Below are 23,450 nucleotides of genomic sequence, written 5' to 3' on the forward strand. Positions count from 1 at the left end.
TAGAGAGGGCATATACCATAGATATAGTAGACAAAGTGAATGATTTAAATGATTGAAGTGTGAAAAGTTTCAATAGCTTTGATTTCTCTTCAAATGGTTACTTTTTTTTTTACACAATTTCTACTTTCTCTTACCTTGAGTCCCTTTAATGACTCTGCAATCTATTCAACATACAGATTGCAGGATGTTGTTTTGTAGCTCTTTCATTTCTTTAATCTTCTCTCTTTTCACTTTTTGATGTAGATTTCTTTTCTCAATTAGACATAATCATCTTTTCCATTACTTTCACTTTGAATCTTGATCCTTTAGCTATCAATGGAAAGTTGAGGCTTTTTCTGTCGTGCCAAAGGGAATATATTATCTTACTTTTAGCTATACTTGTTCACATTTTCAAACGCACTTCGCAATTATGGACCTTGGTTCTACTGTTCTAGTTCTTCTGATGTTGAACTTACACAAGCATCAAATTCAAAAGGGCATATATATATATATATATATATCCGAAATTATAAGGTTTCGGTTAAAGACCTATAAAATTCTTTGTTTATATATGGGCCGAAATTATAAGGTTAAGGTTTAAGACCTATAAAATTCTATGATATAAATTCTATGTATGGGCCGAAATTATAAGGTTTAGGTTAAAGACCTATAAAATTCTATGATATTATCCTTAGAAAAATTTAATTTTTGTTGTAAATGATATTATTAATAATTCTATTATGATTTTCTTTTTCTAATTTTTTCATATTTATATAATCTTCTTATATTTGTAATTCAAATAATTTATGATATAAAAGATCTACTTTAACTTGTCTAATGTTTCTAAGAAATTATCGTGGATCGTGATGGATGACTCTGTTAAGGCTATGTTGTTCTATGTCTAAATTTGCTAAACACTGTTCCACTGATTCTATTTGGTCTAATCTGTAACTATAATATCCTTCGGGACTTTTGATAGTTTCTAAAGCTAACCAATATGCGTGCTCTGGTGTGCTTGTATAATTATATGTTGGTTGGTTATCAAAATTCATAAAATTATTCAAAAATATTCAATCTATTATATGAGGATTTGGTACTTTAAGAGAAATTTTTGAAATTATACCTTCCTTGCTGAGCTTTTTCTTAAAAAATCTCCGATTCTTTAGAGTTGCGAATCCTTTGACAAAGTTTTGCCTCACCTGATCTTCCCGAATGCCTTTAAATGCCTTCAACAGCTAACACGGCTTGAGTGGTACTACACGGTCTTTTGAACTTTTTGGATTTCTCCCTTTGTCTAAGGGTATCTTCTCTCAGGGTATCTCTCTAAATTTTAAGATTAAGCTTTCTAGGGTTGGCTGCAACTAATTTCTATTCTCTTGTTTCCCGTTCCTCTCTATTTTGATCAAGGATATATGAGAAAAATGTGCATAAAAGTATATGTATTCACAAGAATTTACAAGATGATTTTCTTATGCTCAGGTTTCTCACAAGAATTCATCGTGTCTGATGAATGAGAACTTTGAGATATTTATAGCCTACTTCCGGACTTGAAATTCCGGACTTATGTTCCTACCTATACGGATTTCAATTATGTTGAATCCATAAAATAATATGGCCGACCAAAGAAAAGATTCCAATCTATTCAGCCGACGGATTTCAAATTTTTGAGTTTCGAAAAAGTGTCTTCCAACTGTTTATTGACAAAGCCTGGTATTTGTGTCCCACCTGTGTCTTTCTCCTTATCCTTCCATCTGATTTTCTAAATTATGGATTTCTTCTGGTCCCATGCTTTCAAAATAATGAGTTGTATCATATTCTTCTAGATCAAAAGAATCTTCTGGAGTGTCGTATGCTAAGTAATCTTCTAAATATCCCTGGAATAATTCTTCATCTACCGTTGTCTCTTCAAAATCTTTTTCTAGAAAATAAACATTTGGAATATAAATATTTTGAATCCTATTTTCTGATGCTAACTTATAATGATTCCATTCTGCTTTGAAATGTTTATATGCTAGACTTAGCATTCTGCTTCTTCTAAGCTGTTCTTTTAATGATAAGAGACATTCGACAATATTTGCCTTTAATCTCTATACTTCTTTTGTAGTTAATCTCCCTGGATAACAATTGCTGACTGTTAACCTTATTCTATGAACTGTTAGTGCCATATCTAATAGTCCAATCCATTCTGCTGGGGCTGATCTGATTTCAATCCTTACCCATTCTCCAAAGTCAAGTAATCTTCTGGCAAAATATCCGAGATGGATCCCCAATCTGTACGTGTCTTCTAGATCATTTATCCAGATGTTTTCAAGGAATCCACAGTCTAGTAGAAATTGAGGGGTGAGGACCACTCTTTCTTCATTGGCATATAATACCGAAGGATTGGTATATCTATGTAATGTTAAAGAGGCTTTTAGGAAACTAGGAGGATAACACCGCGCGATGCGCGGTGGGCGAATGTAATGATGCCCAGCAATGCCCAGTTGAGTAATTAATTTTATAATATTAATGAATTCAAACAAGAAGTAAGGTATTAAGGATTGCGGGGCAGCGGCTGCATAGTTTAACTAAGAATAAGCAGAAATTACCAGTAATGTATTTAATTCATAGGTAGATTACAGAGCATAGTTCAGCTAAATTGGCTAAGCACTTGAATAAATATTGAATGTGTGATACCAAGGAAATATCTTTTCAACTCCGGTATCGTCGAAGATTAAAACTGTAAATATATTTTCGGATTCTGGAACAAAAACAAGAGTTTCGTTGTGCTGCAGTCGATGCTCAAGAATGAAATCTCTCCAGTTTTGGTGAAGGCGTCTATGTTTTACACCTATTTGAGTGCTTTTGTTTCCAGTATTGATAAGCAACGTGGGAGTCTTGGTACCATTGATGAAGTGATCGATAAAGCGTGGAATTTTCTGTCATGTGCAAATCAGAAGATATCCAAAAACAAAAGGAAATTGCTTGAAAGAAAGTTGAGATGACAAAGAGAATGCAGGTAAACATGGAATAGCTTACCAAACTGGATGGAGTTGCAGAGTTAAATGTTTGATAAAAGCAAACCGAATCAGAAAGATCTTGGCAGAAATTTGGTCTCAGCGAGGAAGCAACTTGCTGCTGTCTAGTAGATGCGTGGATATCATCTGCAATTAGTGATTATGTGTTAAGCTAAAAATTATATATGATATGGACGAGGATATGAGATAGATATAGTGATATTCTGACCTCGTGATGCTACGACGTTCATGTGCAACAGGTCTGGTAGGGAAACTGTCCAGGGCAATAAAACTTGTTTTTGTAGCTCACAAAAGTGAATGACAACAAATATCAGATTTCCGCTATGCCGAAGTAACAATTGTGTCATGTCTCTTAACAATGTTGTGTTCACAAAAAGCATCCCATCCTTCTTCGAATGCACGATCAGTAACTGCGATGGCCCATTGCCGCAGTCCAAACCTTAGAATGATTCTATTGCAATGATGCTGATGAAGCAACAATTGAAACTGAGCAGGTAATACCTTGAAAAGATGAGGCAGGAAAATAACGTCAAAGAATACCATGCTATTTAACTGTAAATGTTGCAATATAGGTGAAGATGAATTAAAAGTTAACCTGTCCTCTATGGATGCATTTGAGTAGAAAACAGCAAGCTGGTAAACAGCTGTTTGTCGGAGGGAAATTCGCTGGAGATATAGACATTGTTTCTGCCATTGATCTATCAGGAAGAAAGTTGAAGAATTGAAAAATCAGAAAAGTAGCCTGCTAATAGAAATTGTAAGCACAAGCCTGTACTATCTCGTGAGTATTAGAAATAGATTGTAGAGCAATGCACCTGTTGACAAGTCCTTATGCAGAAAATGTGCCAGTGTTATGTATGATATTGTAAACGATAAATAGCATATATATAAAGAAAAGATGAATGTAAAAAGAGTTCTTTTTTTAATTTGCTTTAATGCTAAGTGCAGGCTCTTTAGTACCACCATTGAAAAGATTTATTAGTTGCAGCAGAGGATAGGTATAGAACAATGAATAGGAAAGACAATTCAATGGTAAACATTAAGTGCGAGCTGTCAAATGACAGCATGTAAATTACTGCATTTGCAATGCTTTAATGGTTTGAAGGCAAAATTATAATTCACCATGTACTTGGTATATTAAGTGGAGCAGATAGTCTGACATATAAGTAGTAGGAACTGAATATATAACTTTTATTCGAAAAAAATGCAGGCTTGGGTAATAAATGAACAAGTATGCATACAAAACTGGATGTTCAAAAGCGATAATAGCAATTGTACTGCAAAAAATATAAAGAAATGGAAAAAAACCCCACATTGTATAGATTATAAAGCTGTTAGTTCTACAAAAAGGGAGTTCAGAGTCAGGAATCCAAAGATATCTATAAAAATCCTCATGCTTCCTAAGATGGAGGATCTCAGTTAATCTTTGAAAGCCGGACAAGAACTTTGATACAGGTGCCATTACCAAAGTTCAATGATCATGACAAAAGCTGTTTAGTAGATAACCACGTACAAAAGCCAGGGAATTATGAATAGGTGAGCAGTATTTCCAAAAGCATTAGCAGTCTGCCTAAGTATAGAAGTGTAGACGATAGAACCAAAAAAAATATTAATGTCTAAGCAATCCAAAAGGTAGTGAAGGCAATTCAGCCTAATTTTGCTTTCTTCTTGGAGTCAGCATCTGGACTGTCAAGGTCACTGGTGTCAACAGTCTCTGTTTCATCAAACTTTTGGCTGAGTCGAAGGCGCACTTTTGAGCTAGAACCACCGTGTCCTGTAAGCGCAACGCTTAGATAAGTTAATAGCTGATTCAAAGAAAACACAGTCATGTATCATAACTCTAGGTATATTCATCAACCCGCTGTCAGCAGCTGCTCATTTTCTGTCTGTCGGTCAGTTGAAAGAGAGACAGATTTTGGTTCATTTGTTAAGCGAGCACAATCAAATTATGGTTCAAGTTCAGAGCAATATAAAACGGTATAACGCTGCCTAGCATCAGCGAGTTGTGTTTGGACTGGTTTAATGTGAACCAGAAACGTCTTTGTTTTAAGCTGTGCATGAACAAACTCAAGGGGCAGCTCAAGATTCTGGTAGGAGCACAGAAGATATAAGGGTGACATGACATGGAAATACTGTACTTAGTATTAAATTTGATCAATTAAAATAACCTGATTAAAGTGATCCATTGCTTCAAGACCAGTGAAGGTGAGAATAGTTTCTGCTAGATCTCCAAAGATAGAAGCAGGTATAACTCCACTGTCATCGCTCAAATCAATATCAAAGCGGCATCTGAATGATAAGTATACAAGTGCTTAGGTTATACACTTTATAATATTAAGATTAAGAGAGTATAAGCAGCAGAATTAAAGTTAGGAATTCAGTAATAGGACCTAGGCATAGCAGCGCCTTTCTCCTTGCATGAATTACAAGTAAATTCAATTTCGTAGTCTGCTGTTGTAGCTCGATAGCACTTTGCACAACTCATGTACCAATATTTCTGGAAGATGTGTTCAAAGGAGAGCTTTGCCTTGACCCAGGCAGTCTAAAAGATAGACATTCATAAGATGACAGTTAAACAGATAAGAAGCTATAAAATTACATAACAGGCTATCACTTGATTACCTTTTGTGATGGGGTAACATTGCAAATTAGAGTAGTTTTTTGGTCCCCTTTTAAAGAAAGTGCAGGATTGTATTTAATGTAACTTTTTGCATCAATGATTTCTGCAATTGACTTAGTATTTCTCATTGCCCTACAAAAAAAATATGGTGTAAGGAAAATATCGGCTGGTGTAAAGATACAAGTGAGACTGAGGTGCATAAAAAAATGCTAGTTAATGTCATTGCACCAATTTTTGAGCTGTCTTGCTTCCTGTATTGGTGGATCAACAAGCAATGCAGAATCGAACCAAGTAGAGAGAGAAACGCCTATAGAATAAACAACAGAATGAATATCGAGCTATGATTGAGAACCTTGATATACAAATAAAGGTTATAATTCAAAAAGACAGCATTTTAACAGACCATTGTAGTTGTTAACTTTCAGCCTTCGACCAATGATAACAGGATAGCTTTGCATGTTATTCAATATAACTTGACCTTCATTGTTCAGAAAATCATCCCATAAAGATAGCAGGACAGTTTGAGACCTAACATTGATATAAAAGGCAGGATGGAAATGATTCAAAGATATACAAAAAATGAGATAAGGCCAATAAAAGAGCGTGCAGTATGATAAAAAGATTGCTCACTCTTCATTCAGGAGGACAAATTTTTGGACGCTTGACTGTTTGGAGTTCTTAGTGATTGTCTTCATGGCTAATGAACTGATCACCACTCCGAGGACATCTGCAAAGGAAAAGAAGGCAGGTTGAGAAAATAACGATGTGTGATAAAAATACGAACGATGGACTATTTGCATACTCACCGACGGACTTGCTTCTATCATCCATGTATTCAGCTAAATCAGCAAACTTAGTGAAAGCAAATTGAATAGGCATAATGTCTTCATCCCCATCGACCTCATCAATGACAGTTTTTGAAGTGATCACCCACTGTTTGGTTAATTCAGCAGTTTGAAACTTTAGCGGAATAGTCCTGACATCAGCATTTGAAATCTTATATCTCTTATAAACCTGCAGCATAGGACTCATTCTCGGAATATCAGCATTGAAGATTATCCCTTCAACTTTAGAGCCCTACCAGAAGACAAAAAAAAATTACACATAACAAATATGATGGACAAACAAATAAAGAATCAAATAATTAATGGCTATTTCAGATTCTAAAGTGTAACCTCTGAATCATAGAAAACAAAATTTTGCTTTTTGGTTGGTGTTCCCATAGAATCTGTGACCTGTTGCTTTTCCTGAACTGTGATGATACAAGACCAGTTTTTCATATCAGGCATGATATCCCCAATTGGCAGGAGGTTAGACATTTCTGTGAAAAAAGGGAAAATGATTATAATGTACAGGTTTGGGTATACATAAGACCATAGCAATAAGTAAAACAAACGTAAACTGGTGCAAGTATACCTGAATATAAGAACATTCTACTGCTGGCTCAATTGAAAAACTTCACTGAACACAATATTTCTAGTTTTGCAATCCGTTTTTATACCATCAAAAGTTCCTGGTACAATAAGTATTTTTAGCTCAGCTGAAGTTCTAACTCTGGACAAGGCTACATATAACTGTCCATGAGAAAAGACAGGCTCTTGCAAGTAAATGCCAACATAATCGAGAGTTTGTCCTTGAGATTTATTAATGGTCAATGCAAAGCAGAGGCGAACAGGAAATTGAGTTCTTATGAATGCAATGGAGTTCTTTTGGTTGTCAGGAGTTTGCAAGGGTATCTTTGGAATGAGAACTTTCTTTCCTTGATGCTGGCCGAAGACAATTTCAGCAGAGATAGTATGCCGGCCAAGCTCTCTACATATAAGTCTTGTGCCATTGCATAGACCTTCAACAGGATTTAGATTTCTTATCAGTATAATTGGACAATTTTCCTTTAACATTAACCTGTGAGGAGGTAGGCCTTTTGGGTTCTGAGAATTAAGGAAATCTTCATAATCCCCTTGGTGCCGCTGATCAACAGTTTTGTCGGAACAAATATAAGTGCTAAGCTCTCCAGGAAACCTTCTAATTAGGATATCATTCAGCTCATCAACCGAGCTATTTTTAGGGGTAAGAATACATCTATTTATCATGCTATATGGATCCTGGGAATAGAGAGTTAAATCTGGGAATACAGAGTATAGTAACCTGTTCATAAAGAAGTTTAATTAGAAGCTGTATACCTTGAAGAGTAGGTAGATAAATCAGAAGTTACTAAGTAATGTAACCTGTTTAAGGACTCTTCTTTATCATAATAAGGAATGGCTAAATCTCTTGGCAAAGTTATTTCACCGTCGAAATCCACAGGTTCACGCCCTTCGCCAATTCTTAACAAGAAGTCAGAAAAGTGAGGATCTAATATAGCTCGCATGTTTTCTGTCAACTTCAGTTTATGAAGTTTATCCCACAATGGAGAATTGAGAAAGCATGACTGCAAAAGGATTTCCTTTGTTGCTTGCTCAATAACAGGCAGTGTTTGACGAAAATCCCCACCAAATACAACAACTTTACCCCCAAAAGGCAGTTCAGATTCCATTATGTCTCTAAGCAAATCATCAAATGCCTCAATAGTTTCCCATTTTGCCATGGAAGCTTCATCCCATAAGATCAGTTTTGACTGTGAGAGCAGCCTTGCAACACCGCCTTGCTTGCTAAGCTGGCAGGTTCTGCTCTTCGAGAAATCAAGAGGTATTTTGAACCTTGAGTGTGCAGTTCTTCCTCCAGGTAGGATAGATGCAGCAATTCCAGAGGTTGCTACTGCAATGGCTATAAAGCCTTGCGATCTCAAAGTAGCAAGCAGCGACCGGTATAAAAAGGTTTTACCGGTACCTCCAGGACCATCAATAAAAAAAGAATGTCCTTGGGAAGCAAAGCATGCTTGTAGAATGATGTCATAAGCATACTTTTGTTGGGGATTTAATCTGAAAGACATCAATAGATCTTCTGGCAGAATGTCTATGTTTCTTTCAGATTCTATTTCTTTTGTTAGGTGAACCTGATCTACACTAACAAGATCATCTAATGGCAACTGATAGGCAGCAATGCTTGTACCCATCTGCTGAAGCGATCTGTTAATATCAGCTAAAACCAAGCCCCTAATTTGAGCGGGAGAATAGTCATGATATTGTTCATACCGCTCATAGTCTCTAGAAAAGTCAAATTCAAATTTTCTCCATAACATCACGGGATCAGTTGGAGAACAATAGACCAGATGAGTAGCAAATAACAATCTGAGCGAACATGGCATTTGAAATGCAGCAGCTTCCTCAAGCGTTTCTTCTATATATGTATTAGATTGCAACAAACCAAATGCCAAAGCAGCCTCCCTAAATGACTTCATCTTTTTATCATGAACAGTCAAGAGATCATCGAATGATATTGGTCCTGGAATATGGTTTAAGAGAAGTCTTAGATAGTACCTTTCTCCCTCTTTTGGATTAACACTGACGAGCCTACCTATCACCTTCCAACGCTTTCTTTCTGTCCAGTGTTTATATTTAGAAGACCAGATGAAATGCTGAGGGAAATCTTTATAAAAGCATTTAAGGTTTTCAGCAGCTGCGTTGGTTGCATTCATTTTGAAAAACTCAGTCAGCATGGTCTTAGAAAAATCAACTTTAGCTAACAATTGCAGCAAATCCGAGTTCTTTGGAAAAGAAACAAGCTGCTGATTCGGAAGGTGGACTTGGAGAGTATAAACAGACGGGGTCATCTCATTTAAACGAAACTCATAGATGCGCCAAAACGCTTCCGGAGGTGAAATGTATCGACCTTTTTGGAACTCTTTAATCTCGTCAGTATCAGTAGCACTATCATCCGCCATAATCCTAAAGCAAACCAGATCATGCCCTTTGAACACATACTTATACAAGTACTTGGCCAATTTAATGGTAGAACAAATCTCCACGTTCATGTGACAATCGAACAAAGCAAGAAGATAGGGGTTGTAAGGCACAACCCACCTATTATCAAGGGTGAATCTGCGAATTCTCACTTTCTTGCCATCATCCCTTCTCCTATAATATGGATAAATGTCTTCACCATGGGTTGTATGAGGGCAGAAATTTTTTGGACAGTGATTCTTGCAAGAACCGTCTTTCATACAAGGATAACTTTTATCCATATCTCCACAGGGACCGTGGATCATATGTTTTACAACAAGAGAGTAGAGGTGAGGATATTGAATCCGGTCAGGTAATTCAGCTCAAACTACCTTGTCATAGGACTCAGGATTGAGCAACTTAAATTGAGGCTTTAAAATGAGCAACAAATGAGCATGTGGAAATCCCCGTTTTTGGAACTCAATGACATAGACGCATGCTGCCACTTCACCAAAAATTTGTTTATTCAAGAGCTCATGCTTAAGCATTTCAAATTTAGCTCTAAAAACTCTAGCTAAAAGATCAGGCCTATCCTGTGGCTTCTCATGATACTTCAAATTGCATTGAATTTCTTTCCATGCGGGATTGCAGGTCATGGTAAGGAAAATGTCCGATTTTCCGTACTTTTGTACGAGTGCCATTGCATCGAGATAGCGGCGCCTCATGTCTCTAGGACCACCTATAAAAAAAGCAGGTAGCACTATCCTACGACCAACTTTAGAACCTTCAGTTTGGCCTAGAGAGACACTGTCCAATACTCCTTGAAGAATTTCTGACCTAACAACATTCTATCGGTGTCTATGAAAGTCTAGCCTAGAAGTTTCTATCTTCACATAGGAATCAACCGAAAATTGTTGTAGAAGTCTAAGACTGTGCAGCAGCATCGACTCATCGTTCTCTCTCATTTGAAACCTATAACAATAATACTCCCTTGCCGATACAGTGTCCTCTTCGTTCTTTCCATGTTCAACAGCTATAAAAACCAAGGAAAAAATGTCAAGCTAATGCAGAAAATTTTATGATGTTCACTCCTAATAGGCATAAACAGCAAGAAATACACTTGCCTCTACGTTCCAAATCAAGTAAATGTGAAGGGTCATCAACAGAGGAAGGATCAACATTGAAATCTTCCTCACAAGAATCCGCATTTCTCTTTCTCTTGCGAAGTTTTTTAACACCATGGTGCCATCCGCATTCGCCTTGAGGAAAGAGAATAGGATATTGCAAGGATCATAACAGCCATAGTAATGCTTAATTCTATGGCTGGTATTAGAGTGGGTATAAACTTGAATATGAACATTTTTGTCCGCTGATTCATCATCATCCTCGGTCCATATGGCAGCAACTTGAGAGGCCGTAGGTAGATTATAGACACGCTGGTCCAAACCAGGATAACAATTCAAAACAATTTTATAGTTGTCAATGTTTTGGACATTTCTGAGATTCTTAAAGAATTTAGCATAAGGATTGTTTGAGAGGATGCACATAAGTAATTTTAAAGTACTTTCACGCAACTTATCAGAACTTCCAACCCTCCTTGCTAATTCTTCATCAGAATCAAAAAAGTAAAACTGAATTCCAGAAGATTTTTTGGTAGGCTGGAGGAAACTATTAAGAAAGTGGTAGACCTGACCCTGAACGCAAAAAGTATAAACGCCTTTCGTGTTCTTGGTCAGTTCTGGATCATATTTTGCAGCAAAGGATGTGAATCCCAGGTTGTTATTATAGGTCTTAACATTATTCCTGAAATGAGCGCTTTCCTCATCATTTTCGATAAATAGGCGCCTAAGATCATAAGGCATAGAAGGAGCCACAATAGAAATATCTCCGCCAGAGCAGCAAAAGTTAGGAGGTTCTAAATGGAACCTCTTGGCTCCACAATGCTCACAATCAGGAGCATCTGGAAGAGTCAAAGCTTTATGTGGGATTTCGTCGGCTTGGAAAATTCGACGCTGCCTCCTCTTTTTAGACGCAGCTGCATTTATTTTGAAACTACAATTGAGAAGCAAGCTAAGTTGTGTCTCTATTAAAGGGCATCTAAATAGCTAGTGAGAAATAAAATGCTAACCCGAAGTCTGTTTTCTCACACGGCGATGAGAACAACGCTCTCGAGTAAAAGACTGTGCGTCATATGAGAAATCACAAGAGCAGGCATTTTTTGTTGCCTCCATGATTGAATCAATTTTTTCAACAGAATTGGTAGATCGTCTCACTTGAACAGAGGTGATTTCTGCAACCGTATAAAGAAATAAGCTAACAAAACAGGCTGTTGTCATTTCAATGAACATAATTAGGATGTGGCGGGAAGCAAAGAATATTCGGAAGGATTGTTTTGAGAGTAGTTGTTTAAAAAATATACCTTGAGATGCAGAATTTGCTTCAAAAGTTTGGTTTTGAGACGATGGTATATTCTTTCCAAAATGGAATGTTTGATGCTTATCAGTGAAAGGAGATTGCAGCTGGCCAGATTGCATATAAACCTTGGCCAAAGGAGAGTACTTAACAATGTTTTCAAAAAGCTGATGAGCAAATAGAGGATCTTTGTCTATGCTGGAAGGTTGCATAATGCTCTCAAAAAGATGAGAAGAACTATTGGTACTATTAACCAGCATCACAGGAACAGGGCAAGCAGATGAATTCCTAAAATTTTGCTTCTCAAGAGATTTGTCTTTTCGGTGCAGAAATGGATCGGTATGAACAGCAGTTCCGATAGGATAAAACTCTCCAGAGCTCATAGAAACATGGTCAGAAGAACAATATTCTACTGAATTTTCAAAGAGACTGTTCATATGCAAATCCTCGTTGTCAGAGTTAGTTTCTTGGATGACGTTATCAGAACGATCAAAGCACTCGGCTGGTCGTTCATGCAAAGCTGCAGGTATAGAGTTCCTAATTTTTCTCCTAGGTAGACAAAAATTAGGTTCAATAGTAGAAGAAGAGAGGTTCAAATTTTTTCTTTTTTCTGGAAGAAATTTTCCTTTGGAACCCTTAAGATCAGCCTTAGCAGCTAGTGGAAACTCTGCAGATTGTAAATGAAAAAACATCCATTTACAAAGAATTGAAATGCAAAACTGGCAACCAGTAAGTAGGGGAGTGACGGTGTGAGAACCCTCATTTTTAAAATACAATTTTCCCAAAGTACATGCCTTGCACCAAGATTTAAACCACCTCTTATATGCCCTAGCATTATATTTCACAATGTGTTACAACAAATCCCTTGTATTGACCCTCACTTTAAAACACAATTTTCTTACTTACATGCCTTATTATAAGATCTAGACCATTTAATATATGCCCTTCCAAATTATTTTCTATGTGTTATAATAATTTCCATGCATTTCATTTCAATTCATTTTACTTGAAGTAAAATATTTCCTTGAGCTAGGTTGTAAATAATTCACCACTTGTAATTGTCCAAGTATTCTTTTATTAGTGGTAGAGACTTTATGTGAGAGATTAGAGGTGTTGAATAATTATTGGTGCATTTGGAAAGGTAAGAATGGCATTAGTCAAAGATTAAGAAAGGTTAGGACAATAATGGAGCCATGTGGCAAAACCCTAGTCATTTATCTTGTTTGACCAAAGGATTAGAGGAATTTTTAAACCAACTTTGCTTCATTTTCCTCCAAAATTTCGTCCACCTTAAGGGCTTCCAAGGGAAGGAAGAAAACTCCATCTTCTTGCTATGACAACCTTAGTTTGATCTTGAACAAAAACCAAAAGAGAAAGATCTAGAGTTTGTGAGAAAATTTCCTTCAATCTTTGAGGTTGTTTCAAGCCTAAAGCTTCTATTGTGGTGGTTTGTTTGGTGACCAAAGCAACTTGTAAGTAAGGTTTGGGCAACGACGGTGATCGTAACTGAGACGTTTGACGTCGATTATTACTTTTGCTTGACAGGTGAGTGTTCCACTACCTGCTACTTGTTATGTGAAATATTTGTGTACTTGAAAGTATTGAATTGTTATTGTTTGAGCCAAACACTGTTTTAATTAAAATTGAGGCGAGTGTGTACTATATCGCACTCGACCTTCCTTATTTTTTCTTTTCACTGAGGCTCTACTTACTGAATGAATTAACATGAAATGAGATATTACTATACATGACTGTGCTTAAGTTGCGTGGATGACATTCCACCAACTACTATTACTGTTTGGGTACCCAACCTCATAGGTGAGTCGATTGTATCGAGCCAGCAAGGGCTTGGTCGAGAAGGCCGATAAACCTTGAGGACTGTTTACTGTTCACTGGAAATTGAATCTTGCTTGGAGGTCCCTGGTGAAGCATAGCCGTTGTGCTTGCTTGTTGTGTTGTCCAGCACCACCAGTGATAAAATCCTCGGCTTGATACTGTTTCATTGGAATCCTTGAGCATTGGAAACTCGGATTCCTGGTATACTCGAGTATTACCAAACTACTGTTTATGGAGTGCGGGCCCGGTGGGGGGTTGTTTGGTGGACGGAGACTGGTGAAAGTGGTGTTCTACGGACCTATATACTGTTACAAGTGTTGACGGAGTGTCAACAGGAGGCAATTATGATCAAGCTCAAGTGGACCTTTGGCTTTTGAAAGCCACCCGTATCCTTGAATTGAACTGTGATTAAACTGTTATTTTACTGTACGGTGTTTAGTTGGCTATTTTGTGATTTTATGTGGCTATGTGTTTACTTGTTTACCTGGAACCTCACTGGGCTTTAGCTCACCCCATTCCCTTTGTTTTCCTTAACAGATCGGGAAGGGATTTGATCGAGGGCTTTCTTAGCTTTATTTTGCCGTTCTTGCGTTTGGAGGTTGTAACTTTCGTTTAAGCAGACTTGTAAGCTTAAATTCTTAAGGGTGATTTATATTATGTAATTTTGAGTGAAGCGTGGTAAGTTGGCATGCGATGATATATGTACTAAGCTGAATTGTTGAATTAGTGATTATGTTTGAGTTAGTGTTTCAATCCCCTGCATTGTCAAATGTTACATTCGTTTCATTGATGATATTAGTACTTTGAACGACTGAGTCCTGGCGAGAGCTGGGCAGGCAGTCCGCTGATACCCTAGGGTTTGCCCTAGGGAGATGTGGGGCTGTCACAGAAGGTGTCCTAAAAACCACCGATTGGATAAGAAAAAAGTAGGACATCACCAACTATACCTGCAAGAGTACTTGCATTTGGAGTGTCACTTGCTATTTCAGCAGAGGAAACAAAATCAACACGAGGAACAAAAGAAGCAGAGGTGCGAGAGGACATATATTGTAATGCCTCAGTAATGACATTGGCACTGTCATGACCGGTCTTCAATGGTTCACCTCCTAACATTTCACTATGCATAGAAGGTTGATTCGCACTATCAAGATTTTCAGGATGCGAATCAGGGAAAGAAACATCGGATTCTATATAACCAAGCGGAACCTTGCGAATACGTGGGAGTAAATGTGTATCTTTTTTCTTGGCAGATGTATTCTCTCTTCGACGTTGTAGAAGTTCCATTTTTTCCAACGGTGGCATTTCTGCATATTTTTTACGGCGAGTAGCATTTCTATCCATTCGATTTTACTAAGAGTGCTAGAATGCTGAAGGACTATATAAAGAAAAGAACATCTAACTCAGCAGGGGAAAATGTAAACTAAAAACCGATAGAAAACAGAGCGAGCAAAAATCAAACAAATAGCAGGGGGGTAAAGGGGTTAACAGTTAATAGCTGACCAAAAAGCAAATATTTAACAAAAAAAGAAAAATCAGGCAGGTAATTACAACGCAAGAAATAGGCATTTTCTTACTGGCAATAGAAGAACATCAGGAAAAATAGAATAATGTGTACATGGAATGTGTAAGGAGCACAAAAAGGTTAAAAAAGCTATCAAAGAAATAATAAGAAAAGGGGAAAAAGAAACAAGAGACAAAAAAAAAGAAGCAAATCTGGTGATAGGAATTTAGCAGGGACAAGGAAAAAATTAAAATGGTCGAACAAGTGTGCAAGAAAGTAGAGAAGCAAGGAAAAAGTAAGAAACACAACAATACGAGAGCAATACTCAAATATATGAACAATTAGAGGAGAAACAATACAAAAGAAACTGTAAAGTGGAGATGCTCACCAGGAAGCAGCGACTATAGCAGCAGTGCAAATTAAAGCCAAACCAATAAACTGGGAAAGAGGGAAGGTTCAAAATAGCTAAAGAAAATGAAGAATGGTGCTTATGAGGTAGCTCTTTCTGTCTAGCAAAGGAACAAGAGCAATAGAATAGGGAAAACAATGGAGCAAATGCACAATTACCACAGATCATGATGATGATCAGCAGAAAATCTGCTGTGGAAAAGCTAAGAAACGGTATAACCATTGTGCAAATGCAAAGCAGAAAACAATGTCAATCAACGGGAGAAAAAAAGCTGATGGGCGACGAGGGGAGGAAGTGACGGTATCTTGCAGATTTACAGACATAACCCCAAACAAAGCACAAAAAGACTAAAAGGGCTCTTATGAGGAAGAGTAAATACAGTCACAAGAAATGGGTAATACAATAAAATAAGACAGCATTGTTCAGCTCAGTACAATCACTTGTCAACAAAAGAAGGCTGCTGACAAGTAACGTGAAATGACGGACAAAGAAATCGAGAAAGTATGCATCTAAACTAAACAAATAAAATGCGTCCATAGTTAATTACAAAGAATTGGTAATTAAGTATGTTAATGATAGAATTAGTTAATTACGAATCAATTAATTATTAAGACAGTCCAAAGCAAAGAAGAAAAGTCTAATAAGAAATGCTTTTCTCAAAGCGGAGCAATGCAGGCATATTAATTGAGTAACAATTAATAGCAACAATTTGCTAATGAACTGCGATTGGTTAGGCAACAAAAAGTAACAATATTAATTAAATAATTAGCAATTAATTGTTAAAAAGGGCAACCAAATATGATTTGATCGGGAAAAAAAGATTAATTTTTGGCTAATAACTGCATACAACTGGTAATCAAATGCAATTTGTTCGACAATAAAAGCGTGGAACCAGAATCTAATTAATATAAAGTGAACCCAAAAAAGTCAATGGGTAAACCTTATTTGTTGGGCATGACAAAAAATAAAAGGACATTTTTCTTAAAAAAATCTGGAAAAAAGGTAATTAAATGAGATTTTTTGGACAACAAAAAAAAACTTGTTTTTTGTTAATAAGTCGAAAAAAGTGATGGATTAAATGCAATTTGTTGGGCAACAAAAGTGGCAATAAAAAACCGACATCACTAATAAGTTATTAACAATTAATTAGTATTTAATAATAATCAATAGAGTCAAAGGAATAATTACAATTAAAGATAATTAGTAATAATTGTGGTCTATTCGGCAACGCAGGACCAAATTGTAGCGGAACACTTCCGAGCAAACAACAAACAACAAAGAAAAGAAACAAAAGAATTGCCAGCTGTCCAAGGAAACAAAAAGCAACAATCAGCAAACGTCCAATTCTCATGCTGGCTGGACGATATCAAATTGGAATCCCACGGGCTGGACGACCACCAATCAACCAATGCAAGGAAGCCACGTTAGCAATTGAAACCCAATTGGAAACAACGGCATTCGCCAATAGACTAGATATGTTAATAAAAATCAAGGGTATGAACACAATGATTGTTTATTTTGCTATGGTTACATGGTTCTGGGTTATTTGGACAAAATTTGTGTGGGCTAATCCAATAAGAAGGGCTAAAACGAATTCTACTTGTTGGGCTATAACTTGTGGCTAGGTTCAGAAAATGATTTTGTACTGCTTGTATTTTTGAAAAATGTTGGGCTTGGACTTTTTGTCCAATTATTTCTACGATTGGATAAGGAAAAGGTTCTAAAATTGTGTAGGGTTTGAAAAATAGTCTGGGCTTAAGAAAGCTTAAAAGCCTTTCATATTCAGGTTTTTCAAAATTTGGGCCAGAGAAAGAACTGGCCATATGGGATGTTATCTGTGATAACCTTCTTTTTAGCTCTCCCAATTCTGATATTTGTGAGAGAATAGTGCCGCTTTGTAACCCTACAATCCCATGCATTTCTTTGAGTTGTTTTGTCAAGGAATCAATCTGAGCCTTTTGGGACTTAATCTCATCCTCGTAAACCCTGCATTTCTCATCTATTCTTCAAAAATTATTTACCATGCTATCACAATGTCTACAGAATTGTAAATTTCTACTTTTATCAAATTCTACTACATCTAAATAACTACTACTACTTCCAGGAGTTTGAGAAGGTCCTGGTATTTTTGTACTATCCATGCTGGCCTTAGTATCTACATGAAATGTTATGCCAATATTTTTTCTAGCAAATTCTAATGCTTCATGAATATTATGAAAAGCTTTCCAAAGAGGGTTTTGAAAATTTTTGATTTGTTCTACTACTGAAATCCACTTAGAGTAAATTCCAGGTGTCCTTCCTTGTACTACTATATAATATGAAAAACTTTGTTTTGGAAGATTGCTAAAATAAAATGCTAAGATATTTAATATTCTAATTTTTTGTGCTACATTAGTGCTATTCATGTTCCAGAGGTTATTTAAGATATCCTGCTGGATTTCTTCCAGATTACCTTCTTCAGTGCTACGAAAATATACACCGGTACCTTTGGGATACTTTGTCAGTTCCCATTGTCCAAGCTTTACCCTGCTACCTTGTGCCATATTGTTTCTGAAAATCACAGAATTTATGAGAATTGTCGGGATAAAAAACCAGCTAAGCTATTATTACTTCCTTTAATGTGTTCAAATTGTACTTTATACCCATTACCAATTATTCTATCTGTAAAATTTAACCATCTTCTAGTACTACTTCTTTTTTCATTATTAGTATCATAAAACTTTTTTATAGCTTCACAATCTGTTCTAATAGTTATTTCTGGTTTATTTATAATAAAAAGTCTGAAATTATCCAAGGCATATGCTACTACTAATAATTCGGCATCAATGTTACTTATATTACCTTTTTCTCTATAATTACCACTAGCATATCCACAAATTTGTTCTTCTTCTCTTTTGCTATATTTGTGTGGTTTTGCTAATAAGATTGCTCCCCATCCTTTATTACTTCCATCACATTCTATAAGTAAATAGTCTGTATCTAATGGTAATCTTAAATCTGGTATTTATTAACAACACTTTTTATTTCTTGTACTAATTTTATATCTTCTTTGTTAAAGAATTTTTGTCCTTTTAAAGATGTTTTACTGTATAATGGTGCTACTAAATTGTTTAAATTTTTAATGAAGGGTCTAGCGTAATTTAGTAATCCTAGAAATTTTTGTAACTTTTTTGTTTCTTCTATTTTATCTGGAAATTCTACAACCTTTTTACAAATATGTGATTGTAATTTTATTTTACCTTGTCCAATTTATGTTCCTAGAAATTCTATGTTTTTTCTAAAAAACTGAGCTTTCTTTGAGCTCATTACTATACCATGCTTAATGAATTCTGCAAAGACTAATTTTAAATGACTTACATGTTCTTCTTTATTTTTAGAGAATACTAACATATCATCTATATACACAATTACAAGACTATTATATTTTCTAAAAATATCATCCATTTTACTTTGAAATATTAAGAATGTTTGGATAGGCATTTTTTGGCTTATTCCAAAAAATATGTCAAATTGGTGTTTGGATAACAAAGAGTAGACCAGAATAATATACATGTACATTCCATCTCGTATGTTCCAGCATGGACATTATGGTCAAAACCAAATCTAGTTGATGCTTGAAGTGTAGGCCCACGTGGACATATACCTGGCATACCGATTCGGAGTTAACAAGTCTTGACCGACAGGGGCCCTCCACTTCTACTGTGTTTCACTTGCTTACAGTTACATATTTTGTACCGTTGCACCTTCCGTCTGAGTAAAGCAAAGGGAAAGCTGCTCCATCAAAGCCTTCGTCAGAGAACTTATTCGGCTGAGCAGCTCTTTCACTGAGCAATTACTTCATCATCCAACCCATTCAACGACTACATCATAAAGGCCATTGGAAACTATCAGGAAGACTGAGTCTACTGCTACCAAGCGGCCGAAGGAATTGATTCCTCTGCCATGAAGTGATAGCAAATTTCACTTCGCATGCGAGGTTGGGACAGCGTGTTGTTCTATAAATCTGTGAAGCAAAGGTTTCAATCTGCAATTACAGAAATGCCTCCACGTTTGGAGCGTGGTAGTATGTGATTCGGCTCATCTTTCATCGATCGATTGCAAGTTCAGCGCTTTGGAAAGGAAGGAGTTAAGTGCTCTTATATTCCCAGGTTTCCTTGCCCTTGCAATACGCCGTTAAGCTGCCATACAACGGTCGGTAATTTCTTTTTTAGACTTGTCTAATTGGTTGGTCAATTTTATCATGTTTGATTTCGGTAGTTCCTTGTTAAAATTTCTCCCATTTCTGTCAAGTTGCTGCGTATTTGATGAATCGCATGAATGTTAAATTAGGGTTCCATGACTGGCATTCTTCCCAAATATGCGTTTAATTACAGTTGAAGAATCATTAATTGATGTTCACGGTTGTGTAATTTTTTGAAGGGAATTACTTTCTTATCTACCCTGATGCTTCAATTTTTCAAGTCGCCGGTCTAGTTGATCCGGATTGCTGTTTAAAGTTACACTAAGATGTCAAAACAATTTGCCTACGACAGTCATTTTTTAGACTTAGGCATAGAATACAAAACATGCTTTACAGTTAGAAATAGAAAACTTGGTGAAGACGTTCATCAATTGGTTCAACCGTGTGAGTAATTTATGGGCCTCCCTCATTCTTAACATAGTTGTGTAGACACCAAATTTTTACTCGTTTATTTATTTACTATTTTTGTTTTAATTATTTCAAAATTTTGTCTTAGACATTTTTTTTAAGCATTTTGGACATTAAATCTTTTAATTTAGTTCATTTTTGCTTATTTGTCTATTAATTTTAAGATTTTTCGAAAAAGAGAGAATTGCTCACAAAAACATATTCTTTAAATTTTTAGATTCAAATTAGGAAGGTTTATTGTTATTTATTTAAGGAAAAGGGAAAAAGGGAAACCCGATAGCGGGTTTTGGGCTGTTCTGAAGAGAAAAAAAAGAAGAAAAATGAATGGAAAAAGAGAAAAAGATAGTTTCTGCGGTTTCTGGCATTTGGCCTATTTTCATTACTGCGTTTTCTGGCTCCGTTAAGATGAGGCAAGTACAGGCCATCTAAGGGCTCCAATTCAAAACCATGATCAATGGCTAGGAGGGGGGCCGGGTGCTGGAATCATTTAGGGCCATCAAGATGAGTTTTGAGGGTTTTAGGGACTTGAGGTTCCCATATAAAAGGCAAAGGGTGACGGCTGACGGCTAGAAAAAACTTCAAGGAAGCTACGGGCTGGCTGGGGAGAAGAGTGAGCTGAGAGAGGGAGGCGCGGCTGAGAAGAGGAAATCTGGATGACGGCTAGGGTTTGAAGGGTGATAAAAAGAGGGAGAGTCGGAGAGCTAGGCAAGAGAAAAAGCAGAGAGAGAAGGACGACTGGACGACTGAGGGAATACTAGAGGTAACGGCTGAAGGCTGAAGAGAGGCTGCGGGGGAGTGAACCAAGAAAGAGAGGAAGGAATCAGAAACCGAGGGCTGAGAGCAGAAGTCTGAGGATGAAGTTGGCGGCTGAAATCTGATATAGAGGAGAGGCACAACAGCGTGAGAGGAATAGGGGCTGAGGTAGGAAAAGCCAAAAAAACGAGAGCTTGAGAGGAGAGCAACAAAGGAGTATCGAGAATCTCATCGTCAAACATTGGCTGAGGTGGTGACGCCGCCGTTGCTGGTGCTGTTTTCTTGCTACCGCCGTTGCGCTTGTCGCTGAGAGTACGGGTTTAAGGCAGTGGAGCAGGTAACTTTCCACCCTTTTTCTTGTTCATTTCCATCGTTAAACAGAACCCAATCTGTTGAAAAGTTGTGAGCCATAAATCTGGTGTTTTGTTTCCTTGTTTCTGCTCTTTGAGATTTTATGGGAAGGGTAGATCTTTATTCGTTGTTAAATTTTGTCAAAGCCTGAATGAATCTGGAAATGTTGCAACCGGATCCTGATTCACAGATTTTCTATACTTTTTGTGTGCACAATCTGATACCGGGCTGTTAAGCTCGTGAAATTGGATGAGGATTTGTTTTGGTTCTTTTTGGTGCAAACTAAGTTTAACACTTGCCAAGTAAGAGGGTCTGAATCCGTGTAGTGGTTAAATCGTTGTTACCTGGCTTGCTTGGAAAAGATTAGACGGTAGTTTGATGTCGGGCTGGTCTGGAAAAACAAATGCTTTGTTGTCTGTAGCGGTCATAACCATAAGGTGTAGTTTTCATTTCCAGATTTGTTCGGCCCTCTTAAATCTTTAGATATTAATTATTGTGCTGAAAAATGAAAAGAAATTTTGTTGATCCTCATATTCCAACCCAAATCCGTTTGGTTGGGGGTTTTTCGTCTGACGAAAGGCGATGGGGATGAAGCCGAGAAAATTGCAGAAATTCTATTTCCAGTTTTGCACGCTTTTCTCTTCCTAAATTTTGTGTTTCAAATCCAAAAGTTTCATGTTGAAAATTGGAGAAGTGTTTGATTAATCTGTTGCCTGGTTTTTTGCGTTCCATGAGGCTGAGATTGGTATATTAAGAATCTGCTGCAACAAGCTCTCGATTCTCAGCTGGTTGCAGCAGCATCTTGGCAGCAGCCCCTCTCTGAGTTGTTTAATTGCCGGGGGTTTGTTCACTTTTTTTGGGTTATGCAGTGGGTAGGGATTGAAGTGGTTCTTTGCAAAGGTTAAAATGTTTTCTTTCCCATTGCTGGTGTCCTACCCTGCTTCACGCATTCCTGTCTTGTTGGCAAGGATGGTGTAGTTTAGATCACTCTCTTGATATCAGCTACTGGTTAGCTCATGCTAAAAGGATACGTAAGAAATCTTGCTGTTTGATTCAAATTTGAGTTGTTTAATCCTTTGGGTCGTTACTCTGTACAAGCACATTTCGGATGAATGAGCTAAAAATCGCAGATAAAAAGCTTCATCAATGGCCGAAACCTGCTGTTGCAGAAACTTCCTTCGGTTTGCTGAAATTTTTGATCATTTGAACTGCTTATTTGAAATGTTTTTGAGAGGTGATTAAAATGGTTTTGAGTGGAGCCGACTCGAAGTTTTGCATGAATTTTGTGTTTGCCGAAAGTTTGCTTGGGGTTTGCTGAAGTTTGTGCATGCTGGCCATAGCAGAAATGGCCGAAGGAATGGTTTCAGTTTTGGCTGAAAATTGCTGACTGCATGCATGCAAATGTATTCCAAAAGTTGCACTTTAACCCCTGAAGCCTCCTTAATGCTACTAGGACCCCATCAGTTGAATAATTTCATCAATTTGATCCTTGGTAGTTTTTAATTTTACAATTTCATTGCTTGCTTGCTTCAATTGACTACTATGCTTTGTTTCAATTGCACTTAAGTCATGACTTTAGGGGTTTTACGATCAAGTGAGCTTTGTATTTGCGCATTTCTTTTAAATTTTCTCAAATAAATTGGTACCTTGACCATTTCTTTTATTTTGGAGGATAAATAAGTGATTTCACTCCATTTAAGGCATCAACTCAAGGGAGGTATAACTTCTTTTATCTTTTTTGTCTCTCTCCTATATGATCCAACGTGCTAAGTGAGAATTGCATGTCTACTTTGCTTTCCTTGCTTTTCCTTAATTCATTTCATTTACTTTTGCTTTTATTAAGTCATTCTTTTATTTATGGGGTATGTGTACACCTCTTGGCTTGTAATAGATAGGGCTTGGAGTGCATTTTTATTCCCTTTTCCTCTTCCCCATTTGTTTTAGTTAGCAAATGTAATAGGTTCATTAGCTTGATTGCTTGCTTTTGTTGCTACGTGCTAATTTGCTTTATTAGGCTTTTGCATTTAGTCGAGCATGCTAAGTGTTATGTGCTACGTGTTTATAGGTGATTGGCATGTCTACTTGCTTTCTATAGTCATAGAGGAA

At 36.8% G+C, this 23,450-nt stretch overlaps 2 protein-coding genes across 5 annotated transcripts; both read right to left on the bottom strand.

Annotated features, from left to right (window-relative positions):
* Positions 1-3,211: 3,211 nt before the first annotated feature.
* On the bottom strand, positions 3,212-15,856 carry LOC113775476 (replication protein A 70 kDa DNA-binding subunit B-like). 4 transcript variants are annotated; one of them, XR_003468887.1, is made up of 12 exons: positions 15,572-15,856; positions 6,792-6,937; positions 6,423-6,693; positions 6,247-6,343; positions 6,020-6,144; positions 5,845-5,923; positions 5,619-5,748; positions 5,387-5,538; positions 5,165-5,285; positions 4,648-4,770; positions 3,592-3,694; positions 3,212-3,497 (listed from the first exon to the last, which is right to left on the bottom strand). XR_003468887.1 is itself a non-coding variant. In XM_027320377.1 (10 exons), exons 2-10 carry the CDS (start codon positions 6,933-6,935, stop codon positions 4,648-4,650), a joined length of 1,242 nt encoding a protein of 413 aa, XP_027176178.1. In that variant the 5' UTR covers positions 6,936-6,937; positions 15,572-15,856; the 3' UTR covers positions 4,286-4,647. The 4 variants fall into 4 exon arrangements, 3 of the variants coding, with proteins under 3 accessions (XP_027176178.1, XP_027176177.1, XP_027176179.1); XM_027320377.1 differs by lacking the exons at positions 3,212-3,497; positions 3,592-3,694 and having other exon boundaries at positions 4,286-4,770; XM_027320376.1 differs by lacking the exons at positions 3,212-3,497; positions 3,592-3,694; positions 4,648-4,770 and adding an exon at positions 4,879-5,083.
* Positions 7,050-9,736, bottom strand: LOC113774159. Its single transcript, XM_027318726.1, has 2 exons — positions 7,842-9,736; positions 7,050-7,761 (listed from the first exon to the last, which is right to left on the bottom strand). The coding sequence occupies exons 1-2, from the start codon at positions 9,734-9,736 to the stop codon at positions 7,050-7,052; spliced, it is 2,607 nt and encodes an 868-aa protein (XP_027174527.1).
* Positions 15,857-23,450: the final 7,594 nt, after the last annotated feature.

This window comes from Coffea eugenioides, chromosome 6 (assembly GCF_003713205.1).
Source record: "Coffea eugenioides isolate CCC68of chromosome 6, Ceug_1.0, whole genome shotgun sequence".
Taxonomy (NCBI): domain Eukaryota; kingdom Viridiplantae; phylum Streptophyta; class Magnoliopsida; order Gentianales; family Rubiaceae; genus Coffea; species Coffea eugenioides.